This window comes from Desmodus rotundus, chromosome 9 (genome assembly GCF_022682495.2).
Source record: "Desmodus rotundus isolate HL8 chromosome 9, HLdesRot8A.1, whole genome shotgun sequence".
Classification (NCBI taxonomy): Eukaryota; Metazoa; Chordata; class Mammalia; order Chiroptera; family Phyllostomidae; genus Desmodus; species Desmodus rotundus.
In genome coordinates, this window is record NC_071395.1 from 35,984,957 (window position 1) to 36,003,196 (window position 18,240).

Here is an 18,240-nt window from a genome sequence, read left to right on the forward strand (position 1 = left end):
GGGGCATTCTTTCTTCACAGGAGAATAAAAGTTCAACTTCCTTCACAGGCAGCTGGTCCAGATTATGCCCTGGGCTCTATTCTGCAGCTGCAGAAGATCAGAGCCTATTTTCCCAGCCGCATGTGTTTATTTCTATTCTCCACAACCTCGGGCCTGGAAGTCAGGATAAACAAACCTAACGGAGCTTCGGTGTTGCAGGCTCAGGCTGGGTTTCCCTCCTGTCCTTTTCTGTAGAGGCCGAGTTCTCTGGGCTTTGGGGCCCTCCTGATGCACAGCCAGGCAGGTTCTAGGTCATTTAGGGATCAGTTCTGTTCTCAGAGCCCCTCGAAAGGGCTGGGAATCCCATTCACCCGTTCGATGCGATGTGTTGAGCACTGCCGTGTGCCCGGCTCTCCGCCCACACATGGGGCTGCGGTAGGGAAGCATGGGGGTGCCATGGCCCTGGCTTTCACAGAGCTCTCCCTGGCCAGGGCAGAGAGACTTGGGAAAGGAAGTGGCAGCGCAACTTTTCTCAAGTGTGGAGAGCGCATCCTGGGGCCACCAGTCAGGGAACCCCTCCTGGAGGAGGTGACGGCCGTGGGCCTTCCTCACAGGGCCTGACAGCTGTGTAGCTGGGACTTGACCCCAGATCCATCCCTTCAAACAGTGCTCTCAACCCTGGCAGTGCATTTACATCACCTCTGAACTATTGGAAACTGCCCCCCTTCTGCTGGTAGATGTTAAAGCGCCGCAGGAGATTCTTCCATGCAGCCTGGGGCTGAGAACCACTGCTTTAATCCAAGGCTCTTTTCCTTCCTTTTAAAGACACTAGTTACTGCAGCCCCCGTAGGGCTGTTTGGAGATAGATGAAAGGTATTTTATGTACGGAGAGGGATGTTATTAAATATTTGTCTTAAGTATTCAGTCTAACAGCATCTCTGTGGTTTGAAAATGAAAGGACTTTGCACCCCAGTGGGTGGCTCAGTTGGTTGGAGCATCATCCCATACACCAAAAAGTCACAGGTTCAATTCCTGGTCAGGGCACAAACAGAGATTGTGGGTTTCAGCCCCAGTTTGGTTGTGTACGGGAGGCAACCAGTCAATGTTTCTCTCTTTCCTTCTCTCTCCCCCTTCCTCTCTCTCTAAAATCAATAATTAAAAAAATCCTCGGATGAGGATTATGAAGGAAGGATGGAAGGATGGAAGGAAGGAAAGAAAGAAGGAAGGAAGGAAGGAAGGAAGGAAGGAAGGAAGGGAAGAAATAAGGAAGAAAAAAACTTTGCTCTTCTGCCAGGCTCTACCTTGCAGCAGCTGTGTGACCATCAGCAAATTACTTGACTTTTCTGGGCTCATTTTCTTTCCTGTTACATAAGAGCCATAATGACTAACTCATGGAGCTGTTGCAAAGAGTAAACGAGCAAACAAATGCATGTATGAAGCACTCTGCACAGTGCCTGACATGTCGTGGGCACTGACTACACATGAGTTCCTTTCGCCGTCCGTCCTTGACTTGAAACCTCTCCCGGGAGCACCCAGAGCTTGGCTTTCTTGTAGTTGGGTTTGAGGAGGGCTCTGAGCCAGGTATGGACAAGCCCTGCAGGTAGTAAGTAGTTCTAAGGCTACCACAGCCCTGGAAACTGGTTCTGAGATGGTAGCCACTGGCTGTTAAGCTGTCCTCCCAGACCTACTGAGGTGCGGAGTAATGGAGCCACTGCCTCTCGGTGGCGCTCCCGCCAGATGCTGGAGAAAGAGGAAGATATTCCACACCTCTCTCCCCACTTACAAGCACAAAACCCAAAGCTTGGAGAATAAGACAAAGGTAGGAAATAATTACATGAAGAAACGTTGGAGCCATTTGGAGATGCCAGTTCCTGTGAATAAAACCAGATGCTGGTTTAGAAATCCTGGAATGGATTCCTGAGAGATCCTGTCAGGCTCCCTTCCATTCCCAGAGGCAGGATGAGCCGCTGTCAGGTGTGGTAGGAGTGGAGAGGATTCTCGTGTTTGAAGTGGGAGAGGGTTGCACAAGCCCTGGCTCTGGGGCTCAGTAGTCAAAGCCAGGGCAGTCTGGGGGTAGACCCAGCCTGCTTTGTCTGGGACCTTGCTCTTCCTATGTAAGTATTTAGAAGGCAAAGAGAACAACAACTACAACAAAAACCATTCATTTTGAGGAGAGACTCCCCACGTATGAGATTTGTAAGGTCTGTGCTAGGCCCCTCGGTGACCTCAAGCCTAGCGCCACACTCCTGGACCATTCCAGAGCTGCTTTGCTTTAAGGAATCACATCCAGCTCACATCAGAGAGCAGAAAGTTGCTGACAGCAGGAGCCGCAGGAGCCCCTGTCCCTATCCCCTGGAATGCTAAGGAGCCAGGAACTGTGCCCTGGGGGGCGGAGGAAGTTAGGAGGAATGAATCCAGTTGGAGGGATGCCCCCCAACCCAGCGCCCCCTCCCCATGCAGGGGGGTTGCTTTGCAAAGAGGGTTTTAAGGATACGTCCTGCTCTGGTCAGTGTGTCCAAGCAATCCTCAGCAAAGCATGAAAATGCCTCAGAGCTGACCCACGTGTTGCTGGGCAAAGTGCTGACTGGCTGGGGAGGGAGCTCACAGTGAGAGGTGTCCATAACTTGCCACGTGCTCTTGCTCCTGACCACCACCATGACGCCCATTTTAAGAAGAAGGTAGGTGTAGAGAGGTCACATCTGGCCAGGAGTGGAGCCAGAATTCAAACCCAGTGCCTAAGTCCACGTCCAGCCTCTTTCCACTCTCTCCTTCCACTGCCTCCCCGCAGCAATCACCGCCGCCTCGTTTTCCTCCATCCAAATTCCTGAACACACCCAGGGCCCAGGAGGCAAGTAGCTAAGCAGCCCTTGGATTGGTGTGTTGGATTCACAGAGGCTCCCTTTGGGTATTTTTGGTGGCAAGGACCAGGGACTCGTTGGGTCGCTGCAAGTAAGAGGGGCTTATAGAGAGGGCGCCTCCTGTAGAAGATTAGGACTCGTGACCGAGGTGGGTCTTGCAGAGCCTGGAATGGGAAGGCCATTCAGATGCGAGGCAGTTCTGGGGCCACGGCATCGGGGGTTCATGTCCGCACACTCGTGTCTCACTTTCAACATGGCTCCTTAATTTCTGTCCCTGTCTCTTTTTGCTTCTGCTTCTGCTCAGCTCTCCCCATTTCCCCCGGCTCAGATTCCTAAGAGAGTCTGGGTGGTCCTGCCAGTTATCATCACAGTGGTTTGGACAGATGTCCTTACCCATGTGTAGGGAAGTGCCCATGGGCTTACACCTCGATCGGCTTGTCTAATGCCGGTCTTACCGCATCTGATGTTAAAGATAAACAAAGCCAGATGATAGTTAAAGTGGACAAGACAGATTTTCATCAGTAACATACAATCGCAACAGGGAAAAGAGACCAGCACAAACTGAACGCAGTTTTGATTTGTACAGAGGAGACTGGGCATTTTAAAGAGACCATGAGGAGCCCTGGCTGGTGTGGCTCAGTGGATTGAGTGTTGGCCTGCGAACCAGGAAGTTGCCAGTTCGGTTCCCAGTCAGGGCACATGCCTGGGTTGTGGGCAGGGTCCCAGTAGTGGGTGCACGGGAGGTAACCACACATTGGTGTTTCTCTCCTTCTCTTTCTCCCTCCATTCTCCTCTCTAAAGGTGAATGAATGAAATCTTAAAAAATAAATAAATAAAATAAAGAGATGATGAGGGGATAGAAAAAGGGGTGAGTGGGGGCTCAGTAGATCAGGGATATTAAAAATTACAAAAACCGGGAAAGGGCTTGGTCCCTATGAAACCCATCTGGCACTTATCCAAGCTAGGTTCCTCCTCTCCCAAGGAGGCTGGGAGCTACAGCCCTATCTTCAGGAGTCGGCTGGACAAACAGTAAATTCTTTTGATAACCTTGAGTTTTCCCAGGCAGGCACTTTAAGGCTAGGGCCAGCCAAGAGATGCGGCTTCGAGCTGTTAGTGTTTTGTTCAAGTCTAAGCCAAGGTGGAGGCTAGGGTTTGGTCGAGGAGAGAATCTTTGTCACTGATCCCCTTACCAGCCCTGGGAAGTGAGTGTGACTGGTGAAGGAATGAGGAAGACAGTGTCTCAGTGCCTCCAATACTTGAGAAGAGCAGCAGCAGTGGCCTTGACCAGCCCCCAGGTAGCTCTTTCAGCTGGCTCAGCCCCCTCACCGCCCGCACCGCCTGCCTCAGACACATTCCTGTGGCCCTCGGTGGGGGGGCATCTTGGAATTGTCTTGGGCATTTTTACGTGCAGAGAAGAAGCAGGGTTGATATACCTCTGTGTCCCCATGGCTGGGTCAATACATAAAGATGAAACAACACAGAGGGAGTCTGCCGTGATCTACGGAAATGCAGCACAAATAGACGCAACCCAGAGCTGGGACCCCCAGTGACCGTGTGGACCGTGGGCACACAGTCTCCTTCCTGGAGCACCACCATTCCCGCCCGAGCTGGCAGGATCAGTGAGGGGCACAGCACCCATTCTCAACAGCCAGGCACCAACGACTGAGGCTAGAACCAGAGAGATACAGAAATTGTGAGGCATTCGGCTGGGGATTCTGGTCGGACCCACTGACAAAGTCACGTATCCATGCATCCATCTGGTCTTCATCCCTTGTAGTCATCAAACATTTACTTAGCATTTTCAGCCAGCTAAGCATAATATTAAGTATCGCAAACATCATCTCTCTCCGCAAGGAGCACTTCCCTAGGGAAAATAAGAGATGTGCATGTAGCCCTTAGAGACAGAGCTTTTCTTGAGCTCTCTCAAGCCACGCCCTCTGGTCCGAGGAGTGCCAGCCTGCCTCCACCTTGGCCCCATAGGTTGAACCTCGAACCAGCTTAACTCTGAGGCACGGCTTACGCAGGAATGAAAGTGGCTGGCGTCGGAAAGAACAGTGGTATAGAAAGAGAGGGACCCAGCATCCCAGTAACAGCCGGTCCCTTCCTCTCTCTAAACCCTCACTTTCCTCATTTCTAGATGAGGGCTTTCCCTGGGCAGTCCCTGCTCTGCCACCAGCTCTGCCATTCTGTGCTCTTGTCTAGAATGCCTCAAGGACAAATGCATGCATCCTCAGCGCCTGGCGCAGTGTTGGAATGTGGCGGGGATTCCCTAAGCGTACCTGGATGGATAAAGTAAATGAGTAATAGAAAGAGAAATACATACATTGATAGATAGCTATGAAGAATGAATACACATAAAGCATCTTCAGCACCCCAAATCTGTGCACAGGAAGCAGAATGACCCTGGACTTCAATGAATATTGTCATGTTCCTCAAAAGCTGAGGCTGGTTTATCTTTCCCTGACGCCTTCATTTTCAATACAAACTCAGCAGTTCACAAGGGCATCCTACCATCTTGGTCCTCCGGTAACACTTAGGAGAAGCCAAGCTGTTTCTGTGAGCTTGGGGTAGAAGCGTTATAGTTCAAGGGTTAATGTAGCTCAGATCAAAGTCGTGAAGCCCAGAGATCTCATGAAAAATAAAGACACTGGGAGAAAACAGAAGGTATAGACAGAATTGCCCGAGAGTTAAGTCTCAAGTCCAGGCCCCAGCTCTTCTACTACTAACTGTGGGATGACCTTGGACAAGACACATCACCCCTCGGGGCCTGTTCTCTTGTGTATCACATGAAGAGTTTAGACTAGGTGACCTCCAAGTATCTGCCAGCTGGACGATTCAAGGCTTCTCCATCATCTGCGATGATTAGGGAAGCCCAAAGACTACGGGACTATTACCTAAAGCGGCTCCATGCCCTAAGTGATGATGGCATCTGTAGCCCACAACTAAGTGTAAGAAAGTTGTCACTAGAGATAACCCCAGAAAATGCAAGGCTTCCTGGTCCAGACACCATGTCTGTTCTTCTCCGTGATCTGACCCCATTTAGCCTCAGCTAAACCCTCTTTACTGAGGGGCCAGGTCAGGACTGAGCCGGAGCTGCGATCCTGTTTCAGGAGGGTGGAGGAAGCCTTTGCCGTTGGTACCTGGAATGGCTTGCGTAATGGGAGGGGTAGGTAGAGCAGGTCCGGGAATGAGGAGATGGGTCCTGTGCTCTGGCGCGGCAGCTAGGCGGACAGCTCCAAGCAGTGTTGGATCCACTGATGTGCCAGAAAACTCGATTGTGAGTTGATCGAACACTTTGATCTGGGAGAGAGCAAGAAGGCAGACCAGCTAGAATGAGCCAATTCCCTGGGCTCTTTTCTTTTTTTTTTCTTTTAAGATTTTATTTATTTATTGTTCGAGGGGAAGGGAGGGAGAAAGAGAGGAAGAGAAACATCGATCAGTTGCCTCTCGCACATCCCCCAACTGGGGGCCTGGCTGGCAACCCAGGCATGTGCTCTGACCGCAGTTCCCTGGGTTCTTTACATCCGCATCTGGTCTGAGCTTGGAATTTGAAGGAATTCTTCTCTGTCCGCTTCTCTGTGTAGAAGCAGGGAACCCCTGACCCTAAATCTGGGGCAACTGGAAAAAAACAACAGAGGCCCTGCCCTGTGAACATCTGGGTGTCCCCCCTCTGGGGGGTCCAAGGAGAAGCTCTGCCCAGGTCTCCTCATCCAAGACGGCGCCTCCACTCACTCTCCATTCCCTTTCTGTGCTTCCGTGTCCATCGATGCTCACTCATCAAAACTTCACCAGAGTTATATTTGTATTTGATTTTCAGCTTCATTGTTCATCTTTCCCACTAAAAAAGCCGTCTATGAAGACAGAGACTGTGTTCCTGGATGTGCCCACAGCTCCTACAACAGGACCCCTAGAGGTGGTCAGTCACTTATTTCACTAAACAGAAGCGATCGGAGTGAGTTCAGGCTGGCCAGAGCGGAGAGGATAAGGGACTCTCTGAACGGCAGTCTCAGCTGCCCAGCACCGCCACCCCCAACCCAGCCTCTTCCTGTTATTTTGACTTGACACCCTGAGCTCAGCGTGGGCTGCTCAGGCCCACAGAGCCCTCCCACCACTTCCCCTACTTAATCCCCACACTGGGGCTCCCATGGAGGCCTCCTGGCCTGAGGCAGCCCATGGCTACTGTGACAGGGCACTGGCAGAGACAAGGCAGGCCTGTGAGAAATCAAGGCTGACATCTCAGCCTCAGCCAGCCCACCCAGGGCCAAGCCCCCAGCCAGGGGTCAGGCTTCGTTGGCTGCCACCAACTCTGGGTTAGCACGCATGGGCGCCTCTGTCTCAAGCCCGGCCTCTGCATTCCAGCTCCTCTTCAGGTGTTCCTGCTCCAGCTTTGCTGTGTCCTCTTGCTCATCCTCTGCCGTTTTTGACAACCTAGTGGGAGCTTGTGTTTTCAGTAAATCTGTATGGGGAGAACGGTGAGAGGTACAGGGTGCAGAGAAAATGGCCTAGGAGATTTCGGGGTGCCTGTGCAAGCTGTCGCCTGTACTTGTTCAGCATCTTGGAAACGGTGTGGTTTCCTGGTGACTTCTCTGGTTCCCCTGTGCAGAATGTGCTGGGGTTGCCCCAGCTGGGGCAAGATGTCACAGACACGTGGCCAGTCTTGGCTCCTCTCCTTTCTCACGTGGGGCAGATGTGGGGTTAATCAATTCTGCCATCTCCCCCAGGGGTCTACGAAGGTCTTTGCCAAGTCACAGTCATTGGAAGCAGGAATCCCCAGCCCATCTGGCCAAAAAAGGAAAGAAAAAAAGTAGTCCAAGGCTGCAGCACTTATTGGGAGCAGAGCCCCATCGGGTTTGCTGCTGTCTCTAGCAGTTCACGTAGGGGTTTCCCCGCATTGCGCCACCCACTTGTCACTGTGTCACAGCACCGTGTCCCCACCTCCACCCTACGCAGCCCAGCTGATTTCTGGCTGCAAACAAAAGAAACTTTGACATCTTCCTTGGCCTTGGAATCCCGAACATTGGAGCCGAAAGGAACATTGTAGAACATCGAAGCCTGTCCCTCCCGGTGCCAGCCAATAAAATCATTTGGGACACTTGTGAAAAATACAGATCCCTGATTGCCGCCACCAAGATTCGGACGCAGTAGGTCTCAGTGGGCCTGGGAGCCTGCATTTTCACAGGCAGAGCACAGTGGATTTGGGGGCAGTGGAACTAATCTCTATGATACTATACAGGTGGATCCGTTTGTCCAAACGTACACTCCCAGTGATAGTGATGTGTCAGTGTAGGTTCATCAATTGCAACTAACACGCCCCTTTGGTGGGGGATGTTGAAAGTGGGGGAGGCTGTGCCTGTGCAGGGGGGCGGGGAACCTCCATACCCTCCTGTCAACTTTGCTGTGAACCTACACCTGCTCCAAGAAAGTCAAGTCTATTCTCATAGACACAGAGAAGGGACTGATGGTCACCGGAGGGGAGAGGAGTTGAGGGACCGGATGGACAAGGTGGAGGGATTGAGAAGCACAAACTGGTAGTTACAGGAGAGTCACGGGGAGGTGTAGTCGATCATATGGTACCAGCTCTGCATGGTGTCAGGAGGGGGCTGGAATACCCGGGGAGCACTCTGAGAAGCGTACGACTGTTCGACTGCTATGCCGTGCACATGAAACGAATACAAAGTAATATTGAATGTAAACTGTGACTTAAAAAAGAAAGAAAATAAAGTCTCATGAAAGGAAGTAAGAGGTGGAGAACAGAAGGCCGACGAAGGGCCGTGGAGGCACCGTGACTTGCACTGGCCGCAGTTTTGGCTGCGGTGGTAGCCCCAGGCCCCTCTCCCCTACCAGGAGGGGGTTGGTGGAGGGGAGTCAGGGAAGATCCCTGCTGGGTGTGGGGGGGGGGGGCGCCCTGTGTATCCAGAGCAGAGTGGTGACTGTGGGCTGCCGCCAACAGGTGGCTTGGAGGCGCTGATGATCCGGCTGGTGAACGGCTCGGGCCCACACGAGGGCCGAGTGGAGGTGTACCACGACCGGCGCTGGGGCACCGTGTGTGACGACGGCTGGGACAAGAAGGACGGGGACGTGGTGTGCCGCATGCTGGGCTTCCATGGCGCAGAGGAGGTGTCCCGCACAGCTCGATTCGGGCAAGGTAAGGGGCTTCAGAGGAAAAGGACACAAGGAAGAGGCCCAGGAATCCTAGGACTGGTCTCCTCTCCAAAGCTCGAGTCCCCTCTGAAGCAATCCTGCCATGTGTCACCTGGCCTCTGTCCAGGTACTTCCTGCAAAGGGAAGCTCATGGCCCCCCAGGCAAGCCTGCCTGTCTTCGGCCAGTTCTGATCATCAGAACATTGTTTCTCTGCCCAACCCACTGTGCTGAATGGCTACAGGGTCCTGGGGCCAGCCTGAGAGGAGGGGCCGTGCATCCTGCCCAGAGAGGGAAATGGAACAGGGTCACATCCAGACTGGCCATGGAGCCCCCCACTCCTCACAGCTGCCTTTCTCCCGCTCCTCACAACAGGCTGCTGTAGTTCTTTGCACAGAACCTTGTCCCTTAGACCTCAGTCACTATCACAGACTGAATATTTGTATCTGCCCCAAATTCCTATGTTGAAACCCTAATACCCCACGTAGTATCAGGAGACAGGGCCTTTGGGAGGTGATTAGGTTATGAGTTGAGCCCTCATGCTGGGATTGGCACCTTTATAAAAGGTACCCCTATGCCCTGGCCAGGTGGCTCAGTTGGTTGGAGCATCATCCTGTACACCAACAAGTTGCGGGTTCGATTCCTGGTCAGGGCACATACCTAGGCTGCAGGTTTGATCCCCAGTCAGGATGTGTACAAAAGGCAACTGACCGATGTTTCTCTCTCTCATCAGTGTTTCTCTCTCTCTCTCCCTCTCTCTTCCTCTGCTCTAAAATCAATAACTAGGGTGAGGATTTTTTAAAAAAAGGAACTCCCTGAGAACCCCCTTACTCTCCTTCTGTGAGGACATAGAGAGAAGTCTAAACCCAAAGGGGGGCCCTCACCACATCCTGACAGTGCTGGCAGCCTGGCCTCGACTTCCAGTATCTCGGAATGTGAGAAATGTCCTGGGCCACCCGGTCTCTGCTACTTCGTTACAGCAGCCTGAGCAGACTAAGCATTGCGTTGACCAAAAGTGACTCCTGGTGCGATCTGTTGTGACAGCTGGCGGAGAGCAGCCGCTTGCCCCACGCCCCCCCCACGCCCCCCCCACGCCCCGCCCCGTACTAGCCTCTCCACTTGAAAGGCCAGAGTGCACGGGGAGTTCAGAGGGCCCCGCTCCGCAGAGGCAGCCCACCGGGACAGAGCACTTGCCTCCCACTTAAAGTTGGGGCTAGATTTCTGTCAGTTTTCTTCAAGAAAAATTGCCATTTGTGTTTGCATGAGGAACAGGAACAGTAGGAACAAGTTCTTGCTTTTCAATGTCTCAGTCTAACAAGGACTTCTTCCAAATAAGTGGAAGTAAAACCTTTCTGGGGGAAGAAACCCTCAAAAACTCTTTTAGAGAAGCCACAATAGGCCACTTGAAAGCCATGGGCTGCGTTAGCCCCAAACTGAGACTTTGTGGCCTTTTCAGCCCCCGGGATGTTTACATCAGATGACCCGTGGGGAAGTTCTCAAACTGCAACCCGATTCTTTCAGCCGGTCATTGGGAAGCTTGCTTCCATGTGCACATCAGATCTGTGCCATTCTTTTTCCCTGTCACGGGCCAATAACTTATGTCCTGTGACATTGAAGACCTTGACAGGTGGGCAGGCCAGGCCTTGTGAGCAGGTGCACAGAGGGAAATGGGGGCCTGGGGAGGGGCAGGCACCTGCCCAGCCAAGCCTCATCCAGCGCCCTTTCTCCTAGCCCAGCCGCACTCCCATCTTTCCACAGCAGTTTCTCGGCACCATCCGTGGTCCCGGTGCCGGGCTCAGTGTGGCAGCACTGAGACAAGCCAACCGAGACTCTGACCTCAACGTGCTCCGTTTAGAAGTGAAGGCAGACACGGTTACAGATCCCAAACTACATTGCCAGGGCGATCACACCAGAGCAGCCCTGAGGGAAGAGAGAGGGGGATGCTTGCCCATTCTGGCGCAGGCAGGGCTGTGCATCAGTCCGGACACCCCTCTGACCACAGCCCCCACCCCCACTGGCCCCCCTGACTCTCAGTCCCAGGATGCCGTCTGCTCAGTCTCACAGGGTCTCCCACGCCTGCAGCCCCTCCCTCCTGCCACTCTCACCCACTCCTCTTCCCCTTATCTGGTCCCTTTATCTCTGTGGGTCCCACACATTCCCCCAGTGTCTACCTTTCTGGTGTCCCTGGAGTCTGTCCCCTCCTCTTTGTCCTCACTACTCCTGTCTCAGGAGCTCGGGCAGAGTAGAACAGTGGTTAGGAGCTCAGGTTCAGGGGTCAACCCGACTTAGAATCTGATGTCTGCCACTTGCTAGCTGGTGACCTCGAGCAGATTTGTTAACCTCCCCCAGCTTCAGTCCTTCCATTTTTGAAAGATGATTACAAGGGCCAGGTTTGGTCTCCTTAGCTTGGTCCCTCAGGCCCTGCCCTCATCTGCCTCCTCCCTCCTTCTCACTGTCAGCCACACGAACCTACTCCCATTCTCTGGGCTCGAGTAGCTGTTCCATGTCTCTTCGGTCTGGAACGCCTTTCCCTTTTCTCCTTCTGGCTAATTCCTACTCGGCGTGTACAGTCAGCTCAGTTGTCACCTCCTAAAGGCCCCTTCCATCCCCCTGTCCACCTCCACCCCATTTGATACTTTGCTCCCAGAGCGATTTTTGTACGTATCTCTACCACAGCACCTCTCACGCTCCCTGATCTCTGACATATGTGTGAGCATCTCGTGGGCTTTACCTTTACAGCTCCAACCCCAGAACTGTGCCAGGGCATAAAAAGTACTGGATAAACGTGAGAGGGAAAGAGCAGAAGGGAGGAGGAAGAAACGGAGGAAGGGACTCCTGTGCCCGCCTCCTCTGAATCCTCCCCAGGGTTCTACAAGAAACTGCCGATCCCTGGCAGTTCTCTCAGTGGTCCGGCACCTCAACAACTTTCCTAGACAAGGCTCAATAATCAAATGATCAGCCTCTCTGGGAAGACCCAAATGAGAGAGACTCAAAGATGTTTAATTTTACATTGGTCCAAGAGCTGCTGCAGAGGAAGCGAATGTGGTTAGAGAAGATGGAGGGGCGAGGCTGGAACGAGGTCTAGGAGGAGATGGACGGGACTAGAATCCAGCACAGCTGGGAACTATGGTTGGACCTGCAGAGGAAACCTTTCTGTGAGACAGACAGACAGACAAAACGGAGGTGGGGATGGGTACAAATGCAGACAGACTTGCAGGAGGGAGAAGGTGCATTAGGAGTGCTCACTTCTAATCATATCATTATTACCATTTTTTTGCCCCTTTTTTTCCTGTGAAAAAATTCAAACACTGGGAGATGGCTTAGTGCAAGGCTCAGCAAACAACGGAAGGCCAGGCAGTAAATATTTCAGGCTTTGTGGGCCAGATGGTCGCTCTTACCACTCAACTCTGCAGTTGTAGCACGAAAGCAACCTTTGACAAAACACAATCAAGTGATGAAGCTGTGTTCCGATAAAACTTTATTTACAAAAGCAGGGAGTGGGCTGCACTGGCGCAGGGTTTCCCACCCTCTGGCTTAGTGTTTGTGCGCAGACTGTGTCCTGTGGTTCTATAAGGAACAAGGACCAGATAAGCTGGATGTCAGAGGCCTGGGTCATGGCCTCTTACCCTTGAAAGTTATGGGACAAATTACTTGATCTTTCTGGGGCCTCTGTTTTCCTGTGTCTTAAACATTTGTTCAGTAGCCATCCTGCTACCCTCTGTGTGAAGCCCCCACGGAAGCCTAGAGGGTTCAGTGTAACTCATTCTGTCTTTTAATATTACTCTAAATAAACGTACAGAAGCTCAAATGTTAGCTCCATGAAGCAGAGAGATTTTTGTCATTGTTATTGTAGCTTTTCTGTTCAATGATGTGGTCCAAACACCCAGAATAGTGCTGAGCACAAAGAAGGCCCTTAAGTAAGTGTTGAACGAATGAATGACAAGGATCAAATAAAATCTCGACTGACTCACCCCTACAGTATCCCCTTCCAGCGGCCCCTAGTGCTCCACCTGTCGGGAGACCTGGCCTCTAGTCCCGGTGCTGCCTCCTCAAGATAAAACGTCAGCCCGCTGCTCCATCATCCCGATCTGTGAAGTGGGGAGCAGAGGGCCCAGCCTGCTCACCTGCTAGGGCTTCGTTAGGGAGCTCCAAGAGGGAAGCCGGGTGGGAGTGCACGCCTGACGTGGCCAGGGCTTCCCAGACCTGGACACCTGCATGCATGGCGCAGACCGGGTTAAAACCCAGGCTGGGACTCAGGTCTGGGCGGGCCTGAGACTGCATTTCCAGCAAGCTCCCAGGTGAGGTTGCTACTCCTGGTCCTCAGGCCACACTCGGAGTAACCAGAGGTCAGTTCTGAGGCTAATGCGAGCCTTGGTGCAGGGAGTCAAGGGAGTGTCCGCCTCTCTAATGTGGGAGGAACAGAGGTGTTTTGCAGGCTCATTGGCCCTTCACCCCGGGGCTGTGTAATAACTGCAGATACTCAGCGCCACCAATTTAACAACCCTACTCTCATTTTATCAGCTCTTGCTCGATGAACGTTAGCCAGGACTCCCTGGCCAAACACCAGCTAGAGTTTGGAGCTTTGTGATCCTCTGTTCACATTTGGGCCCCTAACCTTAGGCCTCTTCAGTATTCATCAGCCCCCTTTACTTGCTTCTTTATTTGTTTTGGGTGTAACTCATCCCACATTGCTTTTGGGCCTGCAGCCTCTTCCCGGGCAATTTGTAAACCAATGTGTTTTCCAGGAGACATTTAATCTGCGAATCATTGCTCGGCCTCAAAGGGTTTATTGTGTAAGAGCACAGGGTATGCGGCCAGGGAAGAGGTTCTGGGGAAGAAATAGCATCCAAGACAGCGGAAGGAGGCCTCTGCTCCCACCTCGGCCCCGAGTTCACTCTGCAGTCCCGCTGACAACAGATGCTGCAAAGCTCCGCACAACAAAAGTATTAGTTCACGTGATTAGTCCTAGAGTGAGTGACAGTTTTAGGGTTTACAGTCAGCGCTGACAAGCCCTCTAAAAGGAGAGGTTGTCTGGCTGCTGAGAGACGGGGCGGTGGGGGTGGCAGGCATCAGAATATAGGGACTATTTATGATCTCATTTGACCCACTCAGGTTGACACAGCCAGTAATGTTGAAACCCATTTTATGACCTTTAACTCCATGCTTTTTGGTGCCAGTTCATAGACCTGATGAGTTAGGGTGCTGGAGTGACCAACCATCCCAGTTTACCTAGAACTTACCCAGTTTTAGTACCAAAAGCCTCACATCCCAGGAATTCCCTCCCCGTTTCAAAGTGGAAATGGTCCCCTAGGTGGCACCAGGACTTGAATCAAGGTCCGCCCTACTTTGCAAAGCCCCACTTCTTCTGCTGTGCTAGTGCCTCCCACCCTCGAATGCATAACCACTTGGTTCAAAGGTAGATCCTAGTTCAGTGGGTCCAGGGTGGGCCCCAAGGCTTTGCATTGCTCATGGGCTCCGGGCGATGCCCATGCTGCGGCCCAGGACCACACTTCGGATGATGAAGCTCTACACATTGCTTCCATGGGAGCCCTGAAGCTCAGCCATTCTTGCCAGGGGCCCCAAAAAGGGCTTCCACCGCGTAGGGCCTGGCATGGCCATCAGCCCGGAGAGCCCACCAGAACCATGGGTAATGGCCCTGCCAGTTCATCAGTGGGGACTCCAGGTGACTCCTGGTGCAGCCTGCTCCCATCTCCACCAACCCCTCTGAGCTCAGGCCAGCCCTCTCCATTCCCTCTTGGAGCCTCACCCAGCTGCCCCATTCCCCTGACATTTATTGAGAGACCTTAATGCCAAACGTATGTCCCTCGAGGCTCAGGTACAATCCTGGAAAAGCCATCTAAAGGCTCCCCTGCATGGGCACCAGCAGACCAGTAGGCTGGTCCCCTTAGGGCCTGGGTAAACAGAGCTGACTGCAGGCAAAACTCAAATAGACTGTCTTAGGGACCCTGTATGTTGGGAACTGAACGAATTACTATGGTTAGGGATGCTTCTGCCTGCCATCAAGTATATGTCCGGTTATAATGTTAACTTCTGGGGTCCTCTGCCATTCCAGCACCAATATTTGGGGCTCATAGAATAGGAACCACATAGGTTAAACTTCTAAATATTGCAGATAATGTTGGCACTGAAATACTTGGTAATGGGGCACTGGGTCTGTCTAATCCAGCACCTGTCTGACACTGTCCCTCTGACGTGGCCCTGCCTGAGCATTCGTCAACAAAGACTACAATATGTCTTATCTCAAAAGCTATGCAGCGTCTCGATATAAAGCGTAGGCCTGGAGCATGGGAAGACTTGGGCTCAAGTTAAGACCCTGCCACTTGCAAGCTGAGCAGCCTCGCATCGGTGGCTCTGTGTGCCTCAGTTTTCCCATCTGTAAAGTGGGTTTCTTAATACCCATCTCACAGCACCATCGTGAGAATGGAGGAAGCTCCTATGTGTAAGATGCCTGACGCAGGGAACAGTCGGTAAATACTACCATCACCACTATCAATTATTGTTTTTCTGCCCTCAAAAAACGGAGCCCAGGAAATAGGTGTTTGAACTTGGTGGGGTGGAGAGGGCAGGTGGGAGCCACTGGATTTGCCAGGACAGCCTAGAACGGCCTGGCCGAGCGCCACTCCCTTTTCTCTGAGGTCCCGGTCCCTGCATGTCTGCTAAGAAGCTGTGTTGACTTGTCTCCACAGGCACAGGGCAGATTTGGATGGATGATGTCGCCTGCAAAGGCACAGAGAATTCCATCTTCCGCTGCACCTTCTCCAAGTGGGGGGTGACAAACTGCGGACATGCTGAGGATGCTGGGGTGACGTGCATCAGCCAGTGAAAGTGGACACAGCCGAGGTCCGGACCCTACTGACCAGCCTCCTTCCTGCATTTCTGGGATGGGGGCCTTGTTTTGGGCTCCCCTGACCATGCCTCTGCCCTGCCCAGCCCAGCATCTCCCTAGCCCTCGTCCCCATCCCAGGACTGCAGTGGCCTGTCACCATCCTCCTCCTGGACATCTGCTCCAAACTATAACTCTGGGACCTACTACCTTCTTCTCCCTTCCACCAGAATTCCTGAATGTGGAGTCCTGGTCAGCTGGATCGCCATTTTCCCCAGCCTTCCTGCGCCGTGCATCACGCCTCAATATGCATGTTCCCTTCCTCCTGTTAGTTACAGGTGAATGCTGAGATGGTGTTGGAGACCAATGTCACAGTGGGGATGGGAGGGAGGTATAACAGCACTCACGCTTCGGATAATTCCCAAACCTTGGTTCAGCCAAGAGCCTTGACATCTTCCTTCCCAGCAAGAGACAATACTGAACGATTCCTTTTCCCTTCTGTACGCCGCCTCTGCATCCTTCTGTTAGTTTGGGGAAGTGACAGCCATAGGAGTGAGAGGGAAATGCAAGTCACGTGCAGGAATTCAGTTTATTTGGAGAAGGGGAGTGAAACTAACATTTACTGAGTGACCCCCATCTGTGCTACATAGTATCTTGAGTGCGAAATGTATTTATCCACTTCGCAGCATTTCTATATGGCATGTTAACTTAGGTAGGACCTTACCTCCATCCACCTGGCCTAGGAATTGGAATGGAGAACGACTGAGACCACTGTTTCTGCCTGAACCTTGGTGTGTCTTTGCTAGGCTTGAGCAAGGAGCTCTTGGTGCACGACCTGTGTATCTAGAAGGTTACAAAGGCCAAAACCTATGGAGTGTGAGTGCAAGATCAGACATGGCTGGCTTCCAGGCCCACCATCCATGCAAGAGGAAAGGGGGTTTGGAGGGTGACACGTGGCTGTCGGGGTTAAACCGAGACCAGCGCTCTCAGTCATCCGGCAGTCAGGGTTAAAGCCACGGCTCCTGTGTCTCAGAGCTGTCTGGAGGGGATACCATCGAACCTCCCAGGCCCCTTGGGGTGTGCTCCTGTGCTCAGGAGCACATGTGCCCTGATGGGTCCTAGAGGAGTCGAAGGAAATGAGGATTTCTTATAACCTCCAGGGGAAGAAGGGGCCCTGGTCTTCTGCACATCCTCAATCTGCACCTGTCTCCTTAACACCAGGGGGAGGTCAAACTGGGCCACCTGTGTGTTCCAGGACTAGGGGAGCTACATGGTACTGAGGGAGCACAGACTCACAGTCAGGCCTCGGACGCACAGCCACCTGTCGTGTGGTATCAGGTGAGCTTCAGCCTGCCTGGGGAAAGTGGCGCCTGGGACCCTGCAGGGGTGGGGCCGAGAAAGTTCCTGTCTGACGAGTAAATCAGTCTGTGCTATGGGCTGTTCTTTGCTTTCGATATGCTTGTTATTCACTAACGTCCCGACGATCAGAGACTCTCCTTCGGACCAGCCGCTGTGTGTGCACACCTCGTGTGCACTCGTGCGTTTTTCCCCAGAGCCGATACATGTATGCACATATACACATGGCACTCTTTACTGCATAGCTCAGCATGCTGCAAAGCTTGTGTTAAAAAATGCTAAAGGTGGAAAGATGTCACGTTGGGTGAGATAGATTCCGGAGCTGGTTCTGGCAAAGAACCCAGCCGCCCGCCTCTGAAGACCCGCGTGACATTCTCACTTGGTCTTTTCATTTGGGAAACCATAAGTCTTGTTGTACATCCAATAAAAATGATGGTGATAAGTGTTTGAACCTTAAAATGAAAGTCTACTAGTTTACATACCTACTTAAGAGGACATGGAGATCCCCATGGACCTACATTTCAGGGACTAAAGGAAATTAGGCTTGGCCTAAAGTACATCAGATCTTTTGTAAGAAAGAATTTCAATAAAGCTTAAAATATGTCACTGACAGGCTTCGCGTCACATTTTTTTTCTCATGAAAACCCAGCGAGCGTGGGGAGGACTGGTAAGAATTGGACGATCGGATCATTTCTCAGTGGGGATTGTGAATGGACACCTTCTGAGAAGGAGCCTTAATACGCCTGGAGGACGATCAACAACGTAGACCAAGGACATGGCGGGACATGGTGTCTCAAGCCTTGCTTGGTCACCTAAGGAAAGGGTCCCAAGCAACAGGACAGTAACCGAGGCCCGGCTTGTAAGAGAATTGCCTTTGTCGTCAACAAAGGAAGCAACACTTGCCTGTCTCCTCACATCTCTGGAGGTTTTACTCAGAGATGTGCTTCCATCTGGAGTTCTAGTCACACATGAGACGATCGTCCAGCTTTAGGTATGAGGTCTGTGCGGTCACTGAGCCTCAGCACCTGACAAGAGGCAGGACCTGGGCGGTGCGTGGGCCCGGG

At 52.4% G+C, this 18,240-nt stretch overlaps 1 protein-coding gene across 2 annotated transcripts in view; it reads left to right on the forward strand.

Moving 5' to 3' along the window:
* The window catches only part of SCARA5 (scavenger receptor class A member 5), a 103,730-nt gene extending 85,948 nt beyond the window's left edge, over nt 1-17,782 (forward strand). For both annotated transcript variants that reach the window (XM_053911727.1, XM_053911726.1), the window contains exons 8-9: nt 8,788-8,982; nt 15,684-17,782. In XM_053911727.1, the coding sequence (XP_053767702.1) occupies nt 8,788-8,982; nt 15,684-15,820 (332 nt within the window). In that variant the 3' untranslated portion in view covers nt 15,821-17,782. The remainder of the gene's footprint in view (nt 1-8,787; nt 8,983-15,683) is intronic.
* Nucleotides 17,783-18,240: the final 458 nt, after the last annotated feature.